The sequence below is a fragment of the Lissotriton helveticus genome, chromosome 5_1 (genome assembly GCF_964261635.1).
Source record: "Lissotriton helveticus chromosome 5_1, aLisHel1.1, whole genome shotgun sequence".
In the NCBI taxonomy this organism is placed as follows: domain Eukaryota; kingdom Metazoa; phylum Chordata; class Amphibia; order Caudata; family Salamandridae; genus Lissotriton; species Lissotriton helveticus.
Genome location: NC_136065.1, coordinates 2,011,457,290 through 2,011,474,874, shown reverse-complemented (window position 1 = coordinate 2,011,474,874; position 17,585 = coordinate 2,011,457,290). Strand labels below are relative to the sequence as shown.

The 17,585-nt window shown below is 46.2% G+C and overlaps 1 protein-coding gene across 3 annotated transcripts in view; it reads right to left on the bottom strand.

Moving 5' to 3' along the window:
* The window catches only part of LOC144756180 (E3 ubiquitin-protein ligase TRIM39-like), a 472,432-nt gene that overhangs the window by 367,829 nt on the left and 87,018 nt on the right, over positions 1-17,585 (bottom strand). For 2 of the 3 annotated variants that reach the window (XM_078645771.1, XM_078645770.1), the window contains one exon: positions 253-764. The exons of the other annotated variant lie outside the window; for it this stretch is intronic. In XM_078645771.1, the coding sequence (XP_078501897.1) occupies positions 253-672 (420 nt within the window). In that variant the 5' untranslated portion in view covers positions 673-764. The remainder of the gene's footprint in view (positions 1-252; positions 765-17,585) is intronic. 3 annotated transcript variants of the gene reach the window in all.

The window sequence follows — 17,585 nt, the reverse complement described above, 5'->3', positions numbered from 1 at the left end:
CCTAGTTAAAAAATAGATATTTCCTTTACCCTCTCTTCATTCTTCACACCCTTCCACAACAGACACTGTAATTCCAGATTACTTTGTCTCATGCGGTCTGCACCGCCGAACAGCTTAGAGTTTGAAAATCAATGGATCTTGTAGACATGAGTATGTTCTGGATATCTGATTCCACCAAAAACAGCACGTTGCAGATGTCTGTCTGGAGCCCACCCTCACAGAAGTTTTTGACTCCGACCCACCTTAGCTCACCTTGTACTCCTGGACTGCTTCATCAATGGGGACTGTGGGGTGATCCTGGTGTTCACTGGATTCCTTGCACGAGACACAAATGGGCATTCGTTCTGTTTGACAAAAGAGCTTCATGATTCCCTTGTGCTCCTCACAGATGCGACTAACGTCCGGATTCTCAGATGAAAATTGTGTGGCAACAGCAGCCAAGTTAGCAAGTTCTGGGTTGGGCCGAGTACTATACTTCTTCGTGAAGCGTTTGTCACAGATAGGGCACTGGACAACTGACCTGTTCCTCGTCCATTCTGAATCAATGCAGGCTTTGCAGTAGCAGTGCCCACACTTGGCTGTCACTGGATCAGTGTAAAATCTTGAGCACAAGGGGCATGTGGCCTTCTCCTTCAGGGAACGCACTGTATGGGAGAAATTGTTGGCGGCCATGTCACAGCTGGCCCTTTGGCTCAGCTGGCCGCAATTAAAAGCAGATTCAGAATTTGGGTATCAAAGACCGGTCACACCAAATTTCTTCAGACCTGGGGCAAACAAAATCAAGAAGAAGGCATCAGTTAAGGTTTACAGAGGCACACAGCTCAAAAATGTGATCTCTGCACAATGACTTTAGGCCATCACTCAGCGTCAACTCTATTAATTACCAGAGATAGACCTGTACCAGACTACCAAACTGTGTCAAGAATCCTATTTCAGTTCTTGATGGTGTGCTCTCCTAATCGACTTCCCATTCAGCCCTGATAATTCCTGTGTATCTAGGAATTATGCAGTTTTGCTTCTAAAAACCAAGCATACATGGACACTTTCCACACCTAGTGTGTGTAAGTGTAGGATACTGTATTCTTCCCCTTCTCCTCTTGCAGTTTCATACTGTCAGAATATGGATTTGACATTTCAGTGCTGATCAAACATGCAAAACGACTAACTGGATTTTAAACGATTACTTACTGCCAGTAACTGAATCAAATTACTTGCTTCTCTCAGATTTAGTTAGTATACAAAGAGGCATCATTCATCTGAGTGCAAGGGCCATCGCTATTAGAACTTGTTGTGAACCGTTAAGAGATATAGGATGGAGTGGGAGAATAACCAGACATGCCAATGTGGAATGGGAAGGCATTGAGGGTTGAAGGAACTGAAACACTTCAGCAGATGGGACCTGAAAGGAATTTCTGAACCGGGAGATTTAAAGCAGATGTATTACTACAGGGATAGAAACTCGTTGTGGCCGTGCAGGAATTTGACCTGGCCCAAAAGAATACTATAGACCCCTTCAACTGAGACACGCCCTCATGAAACAGGACATAAGACTCAGAGGTATTACCAGGCAATTCCGCCATAGAGGCAAGAGTGTTGATAGATAATTTGGATACTGGTGATGTGCGTACCGATATAAAACAATCATAAATGAACTGGAAGAAGTTCTTCGGATCCTTAGAGGAAAATAGGGAGTACCTAGGTTAGCTCAACAATGAGGAACGGGATAAGGCCCTCAAATATCAAAAGTAGGTTACTATGTGCAATTCGTCTCATTGACTAATTCAACTCAAAATCCTGCACAGGGCTTACTGCTTCAGAGAATGACTAATTGAAGGGGTTTACTGACCAAACTCACATGTATGCAATGCCTTGTTGAACATGGGACGTTCCTCCACACAATAAGAGGATGCTCAGTGGTCAAGCTTGGGGTCATATGTACATGCACAGCTACAGGGAGTTTTGGGTGGAACCATCTGAACTGAGTCCTTAAATGATGTTGCGATACATAAAAATGGGGATAAAGTAAAAGTGTTATTAGGTGACACTGTAGAACATGGGAGTAACATTATAGCTTAGGGACAGTGCAAGGCACTAGGACAGCAATGCTGACCCCAATCTACAAACCTGGAGGAAGAGTGAATGGATGCATATCTATTGAAAAATCGATTTACAGAGACAGGAACTGCCCAACAAAATAGGCAATGAATTTGAAATACTGTGAATATTGGTAGCCTGTCATGACGGCTGCCAGACAAATGTATAAAGCTTATGAATGAAGAATAATACAAGATGGCCTTGACGCAAATGTACCATGGTTTATGAGTCTCGCCTTGGATCACAATCTAAACATGGACAGCGGCAAAGGGAAGTTCATTTGCATTCAATTTAAGACACTTTGCACCTCCTGCAAAGCAGTAAAGAAAGTGCCTTTTCCGCCGTACAAAGCACTCACGTTTTTAGGCTTCTTTTGGCCCACTGGATGAATGTGTGTTTTGCACTCAACACTAAGGTGGTGAAATAGGAGTGTAAGTAAAGCCTGGCTCTGTTGTATTCTTTAGTGCATTTTAGGACAAATACTAGAGATCAGGTCTGTGTCCACACAACTGAGGAAATTGGCAATGATCGGTCTTAGGAATCACAGGGTGCACCAGCTGTAGTCCGCTATAAACAACGGATTAAAATGCAGATATTTAAGAACCTCTATTTCTGGTTGCTTATTAAAAAACTCTATTATGGCCCAAGAAAAGAGCAACGGCGGAGACTCAGAGAAGTGTGGAACTTGGGAGGACTTCAATGACCACAGTCCCAGTGCTGCTGCTATTCTTCCGACCACAACAAAGGCAGGGACAAGAGCCACCTGCATTCCTGCAGTAAAGGACTCAAAGAGAGCAGGCAGGGGCGACACTGAGAGAACTTTAAAACATGGGAGGACTCCTATAACCTGAGTCCCCATATCCATTATTTCCCCAGCTGCCACAGCAGGTACAATAGCTGTCAGGGGTTTCCACTGCTTGGGTAGCGCATCCGGTCACTGCCCAGGGAAAGCCCACGCCAAGGGTGGGCTTGTCTGGTATGAGGGTGAAGAGAAGAGGCGAGGCATGCAGCCTAGCTGGTGTACGAAACTCATCTCCTAAAAGATTAAATAAGCTGTTTTTAATTGGAGCGGTTGAATTATTGTCTGGATTTTAGCACTGTAATTCACTGCAGCTCTGGAACATTTTACATGACAGGTATTTCAACTTGCACATAGCACTTTAAGGCAGCATCCCTTTGAATAATCCCAAGTTGTATCTATGAACCAAGGAACAAAGCTTGTTAGTCTGTCATTGCGTTTAGCCGGTTGGGGAAGGGATCATTGGTTGGGGTTCTGTGTGTGCCCTTGGGCAGCTCAAAATGTTTACCGTATCTAAAGACAATTAATTTAATTTAGGTTTGCGCTTTTACCACTGATTTTTGGCTCATCTATATTGAGCAGCAGGTTTCCCTAATTTTTGTCGTTACCATGTTCATATGTTTAATTCTGAAAGACTTGCATTAAATATGGGCAAGAGGATTGGGCGACATCTAATTCCATAATGCTACATAGAAAAATGCTACTGGATAGGGTTGAACATCCCTCAAGATTAAATTCCCCCTCCAGAAAGCTCTAGTGAAACCACTTACAACTAACTGTCTGATTTCTCTTGCTAAAGGAGCAGAGAATGCAGAAGTAATATCAATAAGGAACTCGCCGAATAAAACCTTGATTCAAGCAAACTTGCATTTTGAAGATATGAAAAGGTCTCTAGGGATCCCTGGGTGAAGAGGCGAGTCATACATAAGACATCGCCTCTACCAAGGGTGGGTAATCTAGACTGTAATGTGCACATGATGCATTATCCTATTCACTGCTCAAGTATATTCCAAACCCTAGCTCAAATGGAGGCAAGCCCTCTGAATGTATCCTGCTTGGAAAATAACCAAGAGAACAAGTGGGTGTATGAAGTTATGTAAAGTCAACAAAAAGAAACTGCATCATTATCAAGAGGGATGATAAATGTTTTAAAGGGTTAAGAAAATCAACATGAGCTTTAATCCTTTTACCGTGGCGGAAATTCCGAGAACATGCCCACCCCTCCAGCCCCTGGCTGAGCGCCATGTCACGGCGCTCAGACCAATCACAACGCTGCACAGCAGTGTTGTGATTGGCTTAGGGGAGCGAGCCTGGCTACCTGGTTCCTGTTCCTGTCAGACGCAGCAGAGCAGGAGCAGAGAAGGCGCAGGAACCTGGCCTACAGATACGTTTGTTTTTCTTCTTTTATTATGACCCCCCGTGACCACCCTCCACCCATGCTCGCCCCCCACTCGCGAGGCATGCCAGCAGCAACTGTTCTGACATACAAACTCCAGCCATCATCCCAAAGATGACAGCAATAATAACATTGTGAAGCCTTCTCCACAGTTCATAGCCAGAGATTGTTCCATGGAGTAAGACTAAAAAACCAGTCCAGGTTACCCCACACCTGAATACAAAGTCAATCGTTTCAATGAAGAAGGGGTCAGTATTAAAAGCAGGTGTCTAACAGTGAATTACCAAGGCTGATGGTGGCTATCAATCAATCAATCAATCAATCAATCATTGTACTTATAGAGCGAGCTACTTACCCGTGAGGGTCTCAAGGCACTGAGGGGGGGTGCCGCTACTGCTCGAAGAGCCAGGTCTTGAGGAGTCTTTTGACGGTGAGCAGGTCTTGGGTCTGCCGTAGGTGGGTAGGGAGGGTGTTCCAGGTTTTGGCGGCGAGGAAGGAGAAGGATCTGCCGCCGGAGGTCGTTCGTTGGATGCGTTGGACAGGTGATCCTCTTGTTGACGTGGAGCCATTGTAGGTGTCTCAGGTGGGGAGTGATGTGGCTGCGGCGAGGGACATTGAGGATCAGTCGTGCGGAGGCGTTTTGGATGCGTTGCAGTCATCGCAGGTGCTTGGCCGGGATTCCTGCGTAGAGTGCGTTGCCGTAGTCCAACCTGCTGCTGACGAGGGACTGTGTCCCGTTCTTCTTGTTTCGTTGGGGATCTACTTGTAGATCCTGCGGAGCATGCGGAGGGTGTTGTAGCAGTAGAAGGAGACAGCGTTGATCTGCTTCTACATGGAGAGGGAGGAGTCGGGGATGATTCCTAGGTTGCGTGCTTGGTCGGTGGGTGTCGGTGCTGTTCCCAGCGTGGTGGGCCACCATGAGTCATCCCAGGTAGAGGGGGTGGATCTGAGTATGAGGACCTCCGTCTTGTCCGAGTTCAGCTTCAGTCGGCTGTCTCTCATCCATTCGTCGACGGCCTTCATTCCCTCGTGGAGGTTGATTTTGGCGGTGTGCGGGTCCTTAGTGAGGGAGAGGATGAGCTGGGTGTCGTCGGCGTAGGAGATGATGTTGAGGTCGTGCTGGCGGGCGACGTGAGCGAGGGGGGCCATGTAGACGTTGAACAGCGTAGGGCTGAGGGATGATCCCTGGGGTACGCCGCAGATGATGTTGGTGTCTTCGGAGCAGAAGGGGGGTCCTGCTGGAGAGGAAGGATGTGATCCAGTCCAGGGCTTTCTCTTGGATTCCGGCTTCCTGGAGGCGTGTCTTTAGTGTGCGGTGGCAGACCGTGTCGAAGGCGGCTGACAGGTCCAGGAGGATGAGGGCTGATGTTTTGCCGTTGTCTAGTTGGATCCTGATGTCCTCGAGGCAGCGGGTCAGTTGCGTGCTGATGATTTTCTCGATAACCTTCATGGGGAAGAGGAGCAAGGAGATGGGCCGGAAATTCTTGAGGTCCTTGGGGTCCGCCTTTGGCTTCTTGAGATGGGTGTTGATTTCGGCGTGCTTCCAGATTTCGGGGAATGTAGCTGTCTCGAAGGAGATGTTGATTACTTTCCGTAGTTGGGGTGCGATGGCTGCGTCTGCTTTGTTGAATATGTGGTGTGGGCAGGGGTCTGACGGTGATCCTGAGTGGATGGAGTTCATGATCTTGCGTGTTTCGTCGTTGTTGACGTAGGTCCAGGAGGTCAGGCGGTTGGTGCGAGTGGTGTTCGTAGGGGGGGTGGAGTCTGACGTTGTCGGGGTTGTCGTGGTGGTGATGAAGCTGTCGTGGATGTCAGCGATCTTGCAGTGGAAGAAGGTGGCCAGCGAGTCGCACAGTTCTTGTGGGGTGGGATGTCGTTGGCGTAGGCGCTGGGGTTGGAGAGTTCCTTCATGATGCTGAAGAGCTCTTTGCTGTTGTGTGAGTTGTTGTCCAGGCGGGCTTTGAAGGACGATCTCTTGGCTAATCTGATGAGATGGTGATGTCTGCGGGTTGCGTCCTAGTGAGCTGCGTGGCTGTTCGGTGTTCGTTCGTGGAGCCATTTTTTTCTCCAATTTCCTGCATGCTCGTGTGGAGGTTTGGAGCTCTTCGGTGAACCAGGTGGCGTTCTTGCAGGTGCGGCTGTTGGAGGGCTTCTTGAGCGGGCGAGGGTGTTGGCGCAGTCGTTGATCAACTGTCTGAGGTTGCGGGCGGCGGCGGCTGGGTTGGTGGGGTTGGTAGGAGGGTTCTGGGCGAGGGTGGTGGTCAGCTGGTCTTCGGTGATTTTGCTACAGCTGTTGGGTGTGGTGGTGCGTGGTGGGCTTTTTGTAGGTGAAATGGATGCAGTGGTGATCCGTCCAGTGAAGGTCGGTGGTGTGGTCGAAGGAGACGTGGGTGCTTGTGGAGAAGATGGGGTCAAGCGTGTAGCCGGCGGTGTGTGTGGGAGCGGTGATGAGTTGTCTGAGGCCGAAGTTGGCGAGGTTGTCGATCAGGGTGGCAGAGTTGGCTTCGTTGTTGTTCTCGAGGTGGAAATTCAGGTCCCCGTGGAGGATGGAGTGCGTGGAGGCGAGTGCGTGGGTGCTAAAGAGGTCGGCGATGGAGTCGCTGAACGGTGGCCGGGGTGTGTAGATGAGTGTTCCTCTGAGGATGGTGTTGGGGTCAGTGTGGATCCGGAAGTGCAGGTGTTCGGCATTGCCGAGTGTGTCGTCTGAGTGGGTGAAGATCTTGAGGGTAGACTTGTGGACGATGGCTATTCCTCCTCCAATTCCATTGGTGCGGTCTCTGCAGGCGATCTTGTATCCGTCCGGGACGGCTATGGCGATGTCGGGAGCGAGGAGTCGTTCCACCAAGTCTCGTCAGGAAGGCAACGTCTGGGGTAGAGGTGTCGAGCAGTTCCCAGAGCTCGACGGCGTGTTTGCGTGCGGAGCGTGTGTTCAGGAGTATGCAGCAGAGGTGGTTGGGTCCGGTCCTTGGTGGTTTGGTGGCTCTGTCGCAGGTGAAGCTGCAGGTGCGGCAGGAGAAAGGTCTGTGGGTGCATTTCGGGGTTGTCTGGAAGCAGCTGTGGTCTCGGCCGGCTTGAGTGCGTGGAGGGTGCTTGCGTCGTATCGGAGTCTGGCTTCATGGCGTTCGCGGGGGCCAGGGGTTCTGGTGCTGGGCGCGGTCCTTGCGCGTACGGGCACAGGCGGGATTGACTTAGACTCGCCAGCGGCGCGCCCTCTAGGCCTGTTCCCTCATCTAACAGCAACATATTACAAAGTTTAGTAACTACAGCAACTATTACTTAACAAGCTTACAATTTAGAATTAGATGTCTAACTGGAAGCTCCATCTACAATACCATAACACCCAGTGGCTTAATACTCACAAAAAAGCCTAAATGTGATTAAAATGTTATATTGGAATGTTGCTGGCATTGTGGATATGTTAAGAGCTCAGAATTGTTTAACTTTTATTCTAAAGTATTAAATCTGTTGTCTTCTGGACACCTGCAAAAGAATCATGGATTGCTGACGCAGGGCTTACATATGCTGAACACAAAAGAGGATGTGCTATTCCTGACTGAGGAAGGAGGAGGAAAGGGAGTGGGTGTCAAGGTCCTTTACATGGGAAATGCTCCTATACGGAGCAAGGGCCCTCACACACCCCAAGGGATGTCATGCTTCATCATAGGGCAGCTCCTTGTTGGGCCGGCACTGCAATGCCCAATGGGGCCCACAGGAGGACCCTCTGCTGTAGTTCTTTTACCTGCGACTTTAGCCGTACATGAAGGAGGTGCGTGTCATTTGAGGTGTATATATAAGGGTGAGTAGGATGTGAGAACCAGCTGAACCAACTTTAATTAGTGGATTCCATGTTATGGTAAAAAAAAGTGCACCGCTTCCATGAGGAGAATCTATTAATCTTCTTAAAGCTTTTAAGTAAGATGTCGGTCAACGTTTCATGCCTTTTAGTGTTTCTAGGAACTTGGCATTTCATCAGGACCTACAAAAAACCCTACTGGCTACTCACTATGGGGCAGTATAAATAGGTATCTAAAGATTGATAACGTACCCTCACCAAAAAACACCACTGTCGCTGGATTCCTCAGGGAAGGAATCAGAGCTCCATTCCAGAGTGAAAGGATGGTATGTCGGTCGCCAACTGCGTTAGTGACATTTTGGTCGGGTGTGACGCTACGGTCTGCCGGAATGATTGACTTCACTGTCGTTGCCTGGCACTGGCCCCTACCCAGAGGATTGTCTTGTGCTGATTCCTTCCCTCACATTAAACACAGACACAAACACACACTCTTTTTCCTCCTCCTCCCCCAGTCAGGAATAGCACGTCCTTTTTTGTGTTCAGAATATTTACTTTGGTGCCCATGTGCTGGACCTTTATTGTCCCCAGTCCCTCTTCGTTGATTTGTGAGCTTACATATGCAAAATATAGAATTTCTGGCCAAAGCAGGGTTAAGGTTTGGCCTGTATAACATATAAGCACATCCAGCCATGGGCAAATAAGGAAGCTCCCACTATTAAAACATGAGAAAATTTGAGGATTTTGAATCATGAATCAAATGGGCCAAAACAAGTTGGCTGCGTTTTTATTGCAGTTGACTTTAATGTCCACCTGGAATCTCTACCTTGGCCTCTGGAGGAATATGGCCTGATGACATAGTGAGTAATATTCTTCCTTACCAAGAAGTAGCCCATAATAGAAATTCTGTGGTGAAACAAAACCTTGAGTTAGTCACCTCATCCAACAAAGGGCATCTAATGAACGTACAAAATCAGATAATCGATAATCCAGCAAGACCAATTGTTACATATGAGAGTTGTGCTGTTGGATAACTTCCGACCAGTCTCGCTCCTGCCATATTTCGCTAAAATTGCAGAAAAGGTAGTTAACACTCAGCTAACCACACACATTAACAAGCACAACTGATTACACCCCACACAATCGGGTTTTCGGGCAACTTATTCTACGGAGTCAGCACTACTCCTATCAACCAAAACAATCCGCAGACACGTAGATGACGGTCAGACGGTGTAGTTGGTACTGCTGGACCTCAGCGCCGCCTTCGACACCGTTGCCCACCCACTGCTCCTACAGCACCTCAAAAGAGGAGGGCTGGACGAACTGGCCTTGGAATGGATGAGATAACAGGATCGAAGCTTTCAAGTGTCTCAGAGTCAGTACTACTCTAAAAGCATCAGGCTGGCGCAAGGGGTCCCCCAGGGTTACACTCTCAGTCCCACCGTTTTTAATCTGTATATGGCCCCTCTAGCAGACCTGATTGCAAAATACGATATTAGTGTGGTATCATATGCGGATGACACACAACTAATGGTCCCAGGAGAAGGCAGCCATCAACTTTTCCACCTGCTTACAGGAACTAGCTGTATGAATGGCAAGCAATTGCCTCAAACTGAACAGCAGTAAGACGAAGGTTCTAATAGTAGACAAGGCTCCCTCCATTTGGTCCTCGGCATGGTGGCCACAGTCCCTGGGCCGCACCCCTTCCCCCAATGAACAGGTTAAGAACTTGGGGATGTGGCTGGACTCGATGCTCTCCTTTGACCACCACACCAGGATTGTTGCCATGAAATAATGAAGGGCCTGCAGAAGACACTAGATGTGCTCCCCGTATCCGCCAGAAAAACCCTGGTCCATGCAATGGTATCATCTCGCCTGGGCTATGGGAACGCTCTATATCTGGGAGCAAGTGGGAAATGTATATACAAAGACTGCAATGCATTCAAAATGCAGCGGCTCGCCTTGTTTTGATGCTGCCCAGGAGAGCTCCGTCCAGGAAAGCCCTCGCAGCCCTACACTGGCTCCCGCTGAGGGAAAGATTTCTTTTTAAAACACTGTGTATCAGCCACTGCATCCTGCAGAGAAGGGGACCTAGCTACCTACATAGACTACTGGACCCTTACATCCCTACCCGGGCTTTGAGATGCTTGGGGACAGGACTGGTGAAATTACCAGTAATCAAAAGAGCAAGAATGGGAGGTAGATCTTTCCGCTGGCTTGCCGCAAAACACTGGAATGGCCTTCCGCAGTCACTTAGGTCAGAACCTTTGGAAAGGTCCTTCCGAAAAAAACTAAAAACCTGGCTCTTCCACATATAGTTCGATGAGTCTGTAGGAGTGTCTCAGGTTACCAAAACATAATGGGAGGCTAGCTGCAGCGCAGGGACATACTAGCTAGTATAACCAGGTGCTTTAAAATCTCTATTATTATTACTATGCTGTCATGCTGGTTTACATCTACATTAGCATTGACAGCTGAACTTTGACTGATGATTTTTGAACTTAGACAATATTATAAAATGATCATGATGCACTTGTCAGTTAACTTTTATTTCTAGAAAATAAAGCCAAGTTCATTGGGATTAGAGAAGCTATGGTGAGTCTAGCGGTCTCCATCAATTACAGAGCAATAAAATAGCTTACTCTGAATAGGGACACATTGTTACCTGGCATAATAGGAGAGTAGTTGGTGCACTTTAACTGGTTTTAGAATGAGCTAGTGAAATTCAAAAATTGCATTATCATAATATGGAAAAGATTAAAACTCCCAAAAGGATATCTAAGATTAGTCAAAGCAAAAACCAACGGTATGGCAAAGAATTAGGCTTCTTCACACCAGACTGCCCTGCTGGAAGTGTTGGAAGAGATGAAATTCACCTTAGATGCTGGTGGCAAAGCAGTCCTGGTCTTACTAGACCTCTCAGCCGCTTTCAATACGGTGCTGCACTCCAAGCTACTTGCCCGGCTCTTTGAAATTAGCATTAGGGGGAAGCCATTAAGATGGCTGGCTTCCATTCTTGAGAATAGACACCAAGAGGTTTGGTTGTCACTTTTTTCATCTAGGAAGAGTAAAGTCTCATTGGGAGTGCCCCAGGGCTCAACTCTCACCTTAACCATGTTTAACATCTAACTGACACCTCTGGTTACACTGGCCGAGTCCTTTAGGGCCAAAATAGAATATTACGCCAATGATACCCAGTTTCTTTTTGCCTTTAAGAAAGATGGGCCAATCAATCAAGACACCATCAAAACCTGTTTTTCTGTGGTCTTTCAATTGATGGGTTTTAATCAACTCAAGTGCAACAATGAGAAGACTAAGATTCTCAGCTTCGGACAGAATTTTACCTACAAACTCACAAAACTAGGCTCCTTCTCCTAACACCCAAACTGAAGTAATGAAAAACTTGGGTGTCAAGATTGATAAACTACTAACTTTACAAACCCAAATAAACTCGGTAGTCAGCACATGTTTTGGACTGTTGCTCACGACCAAAAAATGTCTGCGAGAATCATCTCCTCGTCTGTTAGGATCTGTTCTTTTGATGGTGTCCCGACTGGACAATGCCAATGCCCTTTATATAGGACTCTCACGATATCTGCTTCAGAAATTACAAACTGTTCAGAATGCAGCAGCTTGATTGGCTTTAATATTAACCAAGCGAGCCTCTATTACTTCTCAACAGAAAAATCTGCATTGGCTTCCTGTCGGAAATAGGACCTTGTTTAAGACCTTGACACTGATACACAAGGCTCTGCACTTATCAGGCCCAGATTATCTGTCCTCTGGAATCCAATTCTACTCTCCATCCAGATCTTTGCGCTCTTCACTTGGCCAAAAGTCAGAGGGTAAAGCGAGCCAGATCTGGAGGCAGATCCTTTTCTCTTTTGGGCCCTTAAGCTTGGAACAAATTGCCTGCTGAACTATGCCAAGTCAATAATGAACAATTGTTTAGAAAGCAACTCAAGACTTTGGCTCTTCACTCTTTAATGATTTTTTTCTACTAATCTTGGACTCTTACTTTCTATGTAGCGCAGGGACACTCCTCGGAGTAGCCGCATGCTTTAGAAATCTCAACATTCATTAATTTATTCAAAGAATGCTGGAGAGAATTTGTGATAATACGGAGGGCCATTGGATAGTATACAAATGTTCAGACTAGGGTAGCTCCAAGGACGCGACATCATAGAAGGTTGGTGGCAAACAGGAAGATTAAACAGTGAAAACAAACTGGGAACTACTAATGTAGGCAACTATAAATCAGGACAAGAAAGCAATTCAGGGAAATAGTGGTAAAGGTCCTGCTGAAGTAGGCAGACTACTTAATTACCACCCTTGATGGAACCCAATGGTTTGATTACTTTTCAAATCCCTTTTGTCCGGGATAACTTCCCACTGTTGGAAGGGGAAGGCTGGAGGTCCGATGAAGGGTGAGAAATTAGGCACAATCTGTTTTCTATACATGAATTATGTGTAGCACTAGACACCCAAGGTAACAATAAGGCATGGTAGACGGAGGGAATGTACTGGCTAAATATTTTTTTGATGAACTAATGAGTAGGGCTTCCTATAGCCTTCAGATAGTATATGCACATTTTACTTTTGAAAATACCTCCAGGGTCACAAAGAGAAGCAGAGACTGTACCAATAAACAACAAGTATTTAGAAAGCCAACAGGCTTGTTGTCTGTACACCATGCAGATTTGACTTGTGCATGCTGTACAAATGTCAAATCTATTATACTAAAGTATCTAAAAAATGGATGTTTCAGACAAAAAGCATTGCTTTAGTGTCTATATAATCCATTTTTCAGAGGTTTTGTCAGTACTCATTTCACAGTTCTGCTGGGCTGCACCCTGACTCATCATAAACACTGCGGCCAATTGAAACAGTAAAATAGTAATTAGAGTATGTAGAATTCTATTGCAAGATGGCTGACATGTCCATTATCAGTTGCTGGGGAGCGAGTGCAGACAAAAGTATCCGAAAAATGGATGCTGCAGAAAACAAAGCAACTACTTTTTCTGTGCATCCATTTTCCAAATGCTTTTGTCGTTGCTCGCTCCTTTGCCCTATCAGGCCACTCGCCAACTGATTCCAGATGTAAAATAGTCCTGCATGCAGTCGGATGAAGGTGGAAGGTCACACCCAAAAAACCAACAGAAAACTAGTGAGACTAAAATACTTATGAGGGTTTGGTTCCGATGCAGGTGAGTGGCATTGCTTAGTTAGGTTGCAAAAACTGAGTAAAAAGAAAGGCTCAGTTGTAGTACCAGTAGCACCAGTAGCTACAGGCAAATATGAAAAGAAAAAGAAACGTGATTTTATTAGCATTTGTCAGTATAAACAGACAAATTCTATGGCTAGATCTTAGGAGCCTTCAGCTGCCCCTCTATCTTTTTGCAGCCATTATGTGTTGTTAATTACACATTTATAAGATGATGTTAACATGGGTTGAACTGGTACAATACAGATAGAAGGATGCTAGCCAATTGAAATAAATATAGTTAAATTTTATTGGAGCTGAAAATAAACCAACATGTGCACAAACAGCGTCACTTGTCTTTTGCCCATGTCTTCTTTTCTTAGGATGAGAAATAAGGACCAGGACTTTTCTGAAGTACTTTTGTCTGTCTCTCTTTGAGCCATTCCACCAGAAATGCCTTCCGAACACAAAAGAAGGTAAATATAAAACCACAACCAAAGTGCCCATGATAGCAATCCAGGATATGGGTTTTCTTGTTAGTTCTTTTGGACAACTCTTCCTTCGGGTAATCCCTCTCTTCAGTGGCTGCCTAAGTCTCTGCATAACATAATACAACCGTGTTAGACCTGTCCACCTGTGGGTGTTCCCTACCTATTATTTATTTATTTGTTTGCCCTTTCTGCCTCCTAACCTTTGTTTTTTATGTCCACTGGAATTTTTATGGTGTTGTCCTTGGGGCTAGGTGTTTCTAGGCCTCAAGACCCCCCTTCTCCCTGACCTAGGTGCTTTTCTGACTGGATCCCCAGGTCCCACAAAATGGTGGCTTTCAACTGCCATCTGCCTGGTTACCTCAGGATCCAAGGCCATAGGACAGTATGAGGGTTTCCAGAATCTTCTGGACTTCTCTGGACATTCTAGGGACAGCCTATAAAAGGTGGAATGTTGGGCGGCCATTATGTGTGTCGTGTGGGAAGAGCTGAGGAGGGTGACACTTAGGTCAAGAGCGAGCTGGAGACTAGGCTGAGGAGTGAGGAGGTGGGCGCGCAGAAGAAGGTCTGATAGCCTCTGGGGGCTGCTTCCTCTTCATTGGCTGATACCCCCCCTCTTCCGTAGATCTGTCCCGGCGGAGCGGTCTCCACACGTTATTTTTGAGGTACCTCCGAAGAGTGTCCTTTCCCCCAGCAAGGATCGCTAGTCGAGACTTAAGTGAAAGTAACAAATAAGTGTGGCTGGGACTACTTTATATCTGAGGCAATCGCAAGAGAACGCCCGTGAAATCAATCCCCTTCCTGGTGGTTCTTAGTGGCAGGGCACTGAGACCCCCCTCAGCGACTGCGAGCCTAGCCGGAGTCTGCCCCCCCCCCCCCTTTTTTACTCATTGAGGCAGTTAACTTACCGGTGCCGGCCTGTGTTCTCGGCGGTGGCCGTTTCCCTGCACCGGAGTGAGACATTATGGCCAAACCGTCAGGGCTCCTGTGAGGTGGGGGCGCTGCGCTGAGGAGTTGTGGACGGCAGCGCCACCCAGCAAGAGCCACAGCCAAGGTAACCGAGGGCGGGGTGAAAGGCGGAGCGGGCGTGACCGGTTCACCGTCAGAGTGACGCCTGCAAATCAGGGGAAATCCTGACGTGGAAGCGGACCCGGCACTGCAGAATTAGACCCGGAAGGGGAGGGCAAGAGTGGGAGAGACCAGGAAGGGATAAGTCGAACCTCCGAGGGGCGGAAAGAGGGAAGTAAGCAGAAACGTTGAAGCGCTCCAGTACCTCAGAGTTTCCTGACATAGGAGTGGCCGATTTACCAACCCAGGTCAGAATTAACCCCCAACTTGCCCGGATTGACGCCGGGTTCATTCAGACTGCTGGCCTCGGCTGATTTAGATTAAGCAGCGTTCGGGAAGACAAGTAAGCAGGGAATCTGGCTGCAGGAACAGGGAGGGTAATTTGGTATACAACCTCCTTCTGCTGAGTCTGGTGTTTATGAGACTTCTTGCCCAGGCTAACAAAATGTGTGGCTCAACAGAGAAACTGTGATTGGCAGGACAGACAGTAGAGATTTTACTCAGTCTGCACAAAGAGTCATCAAACCAGAGGTTAACTACAGAACTGTTATTATCAAACTTAACCCTAGGAACTATTGAGGAATAACCGACTTAAAGCAGCTCATTCATGAGGGTAAAACTGTAAACCTTTTGTGTAAATGCATGTTCTGTGACTCACCCTTATTCTAATTAATGATTAGGCTGCCAAGTTGTAAGTAATGTATAATTGAAATCAGAGTGTATTCTGTAAAAGAAAATTAGCTCCTATCTTGAATTTTGGTATTAGCTTACTGAATGGTTTATGCACTGCTTGATTATTACTAAAAGTGACTTATTGCTAAATAACTCAAGACTTAACTTTAATCAATATTGTATGTGAATGAGATAGATTCTGGAATAGAAACTGTTCTGCAACCCATTCATGGAGTAATGATATGACAACTAAGACTCATTGGTAACACATGATTTGAGGCTGTGTTTTTCCGCAGAAGTTAAGAGAAATTGAATGTCAGGTGTAGAATCAATAGGAAAAACGCACTTGAGAATAAACCTTAAGAGGAAAAGACAAACTTTTCTACTTTTCTAGAAAAACTGGTGTAGTGTCATTTTTGAGTGGATGGGCGCTGGACTTCTGTGAGAGTGTGACGCAAGCTTAGCACTTTTGCCTTTGATTTAGTCCTTCCCCCTCTGTGTCAGGCTACCCTATGTGATCTGGTGACCCCAGGTCCAACAAACCCCATCTAAAATCTAGCTTTCCTGTCTTTTTTCTCTCTTTCTTTAGAATTTCCTATCTGTTTTTCAGTCTTCACCTGTTCAGCATGTTTTTGGTTCTTTGCATAGGCTTTTTACTCTGCCCACTGCGATCATGTGGTCTGTGGTATATGCTGTTTTGGTTAAGAAGAGAATAGAGACTTAAACTACTTCTTTCTCCCCAACTTTCTGCCCTCTTCAAGGGAAGTCAACTTGACAGGTTGACAGACTTTAAACTCTGCCACAAAAAACCTTCCTAATAGTAGGAGAGTAAAGGAATACATTTAAAACTAACAAAGGAAAGTGAAAGAAAAAAACTCCACAGACCAAATTGACAATTAAATGTTCTCTCAAAGTTTTCCTTCTTGTGTCCAAGAACCTGCAATTACCCCTGTTTTTTCCCCCAAGAAACGTGGTGGAACTCACAGCCTCCATTTGGGCTACCTGGGGTAGTTCTCCTTTGAGTGTCCACCAGCAGGAAGCTTAGGGGAAGTGGTTCTGTCCAAGTCCAGGGGCTGTGTCAACGGTCCTGGCATGGGCAGGGGCTAGTCAGTGAAAGGCAGGAATTAGCCAGTCCGAGCACATTTGAAACAGTGCTGTGGTTCAGTGGTTAGAGTAGGGAAATTGCTCCGGTTGTTTTTTGTAAAGGAGTTTTTTCCGTTTAGCAATAAGCGGGTAAAAGGGAGGGTAAAAGTGAGGTAGTTAGAGAAGCCTTATGAGTCCTCCAATGCCGCTAACAGAGAAGACTTGCTCAGGCTGGGAGTTTTATCACAAGTGTGTTAAAAAGGATGTACACTGGGTCCAATTTCATGTAAATTCTTTATTGAGCTGAGGAGCGCAAAAGGACACGACCAGCTCTCCAGTGTCCAACTTCTAACTGCTCCCAGAAGTAAACGCCAAGTTAAACACAAACATTCCACGAATGCTTACACCAAGCATTCCTAGTACCCAAGCAACACAACACTTCCCCCTCATTATTAAACAAAAAGAAAACAGGTGGAATGAAACAGGAAATAAGAGAAAAATAAAATGATAAACATAAATGTACTATATAACGGAAAAAACAAGGCAACAGTAATAATAAGAAGTTATAAACATTACAGCTTCTTCACAACATAATCCTTTTACCATACAGGAGCTTTCCTATCCCCAAGATAACCTTTGTTTTAGGCTCATGGAATCACAAAGATGAGATCCTGAATCGTCCTCCATAGAAGACATAGGAGGATGAACCACCTCTTCCTCCCCCTCAAGAACAGATGGTTCAGCGTTGGCACTGGGAGCTGAATCACCAAGAGGAGTTGAAGAACGAACACCAGGGGTGCAACTTGATTCAAAAACAAAATCATCCTCCATCGAATCAGAATTACCCTTGAAATTGTTGGTTTCTTTCACACCACCAGGTCTTTCTTTGGTCACTCTTTTAAGATTCCAAACTTTACCATTCCTAAGTCTGACAGCATTTTGCAAAACTTCAACAACCTCCTCTCACCCTTACTAACAAAACCAGGGTTCTT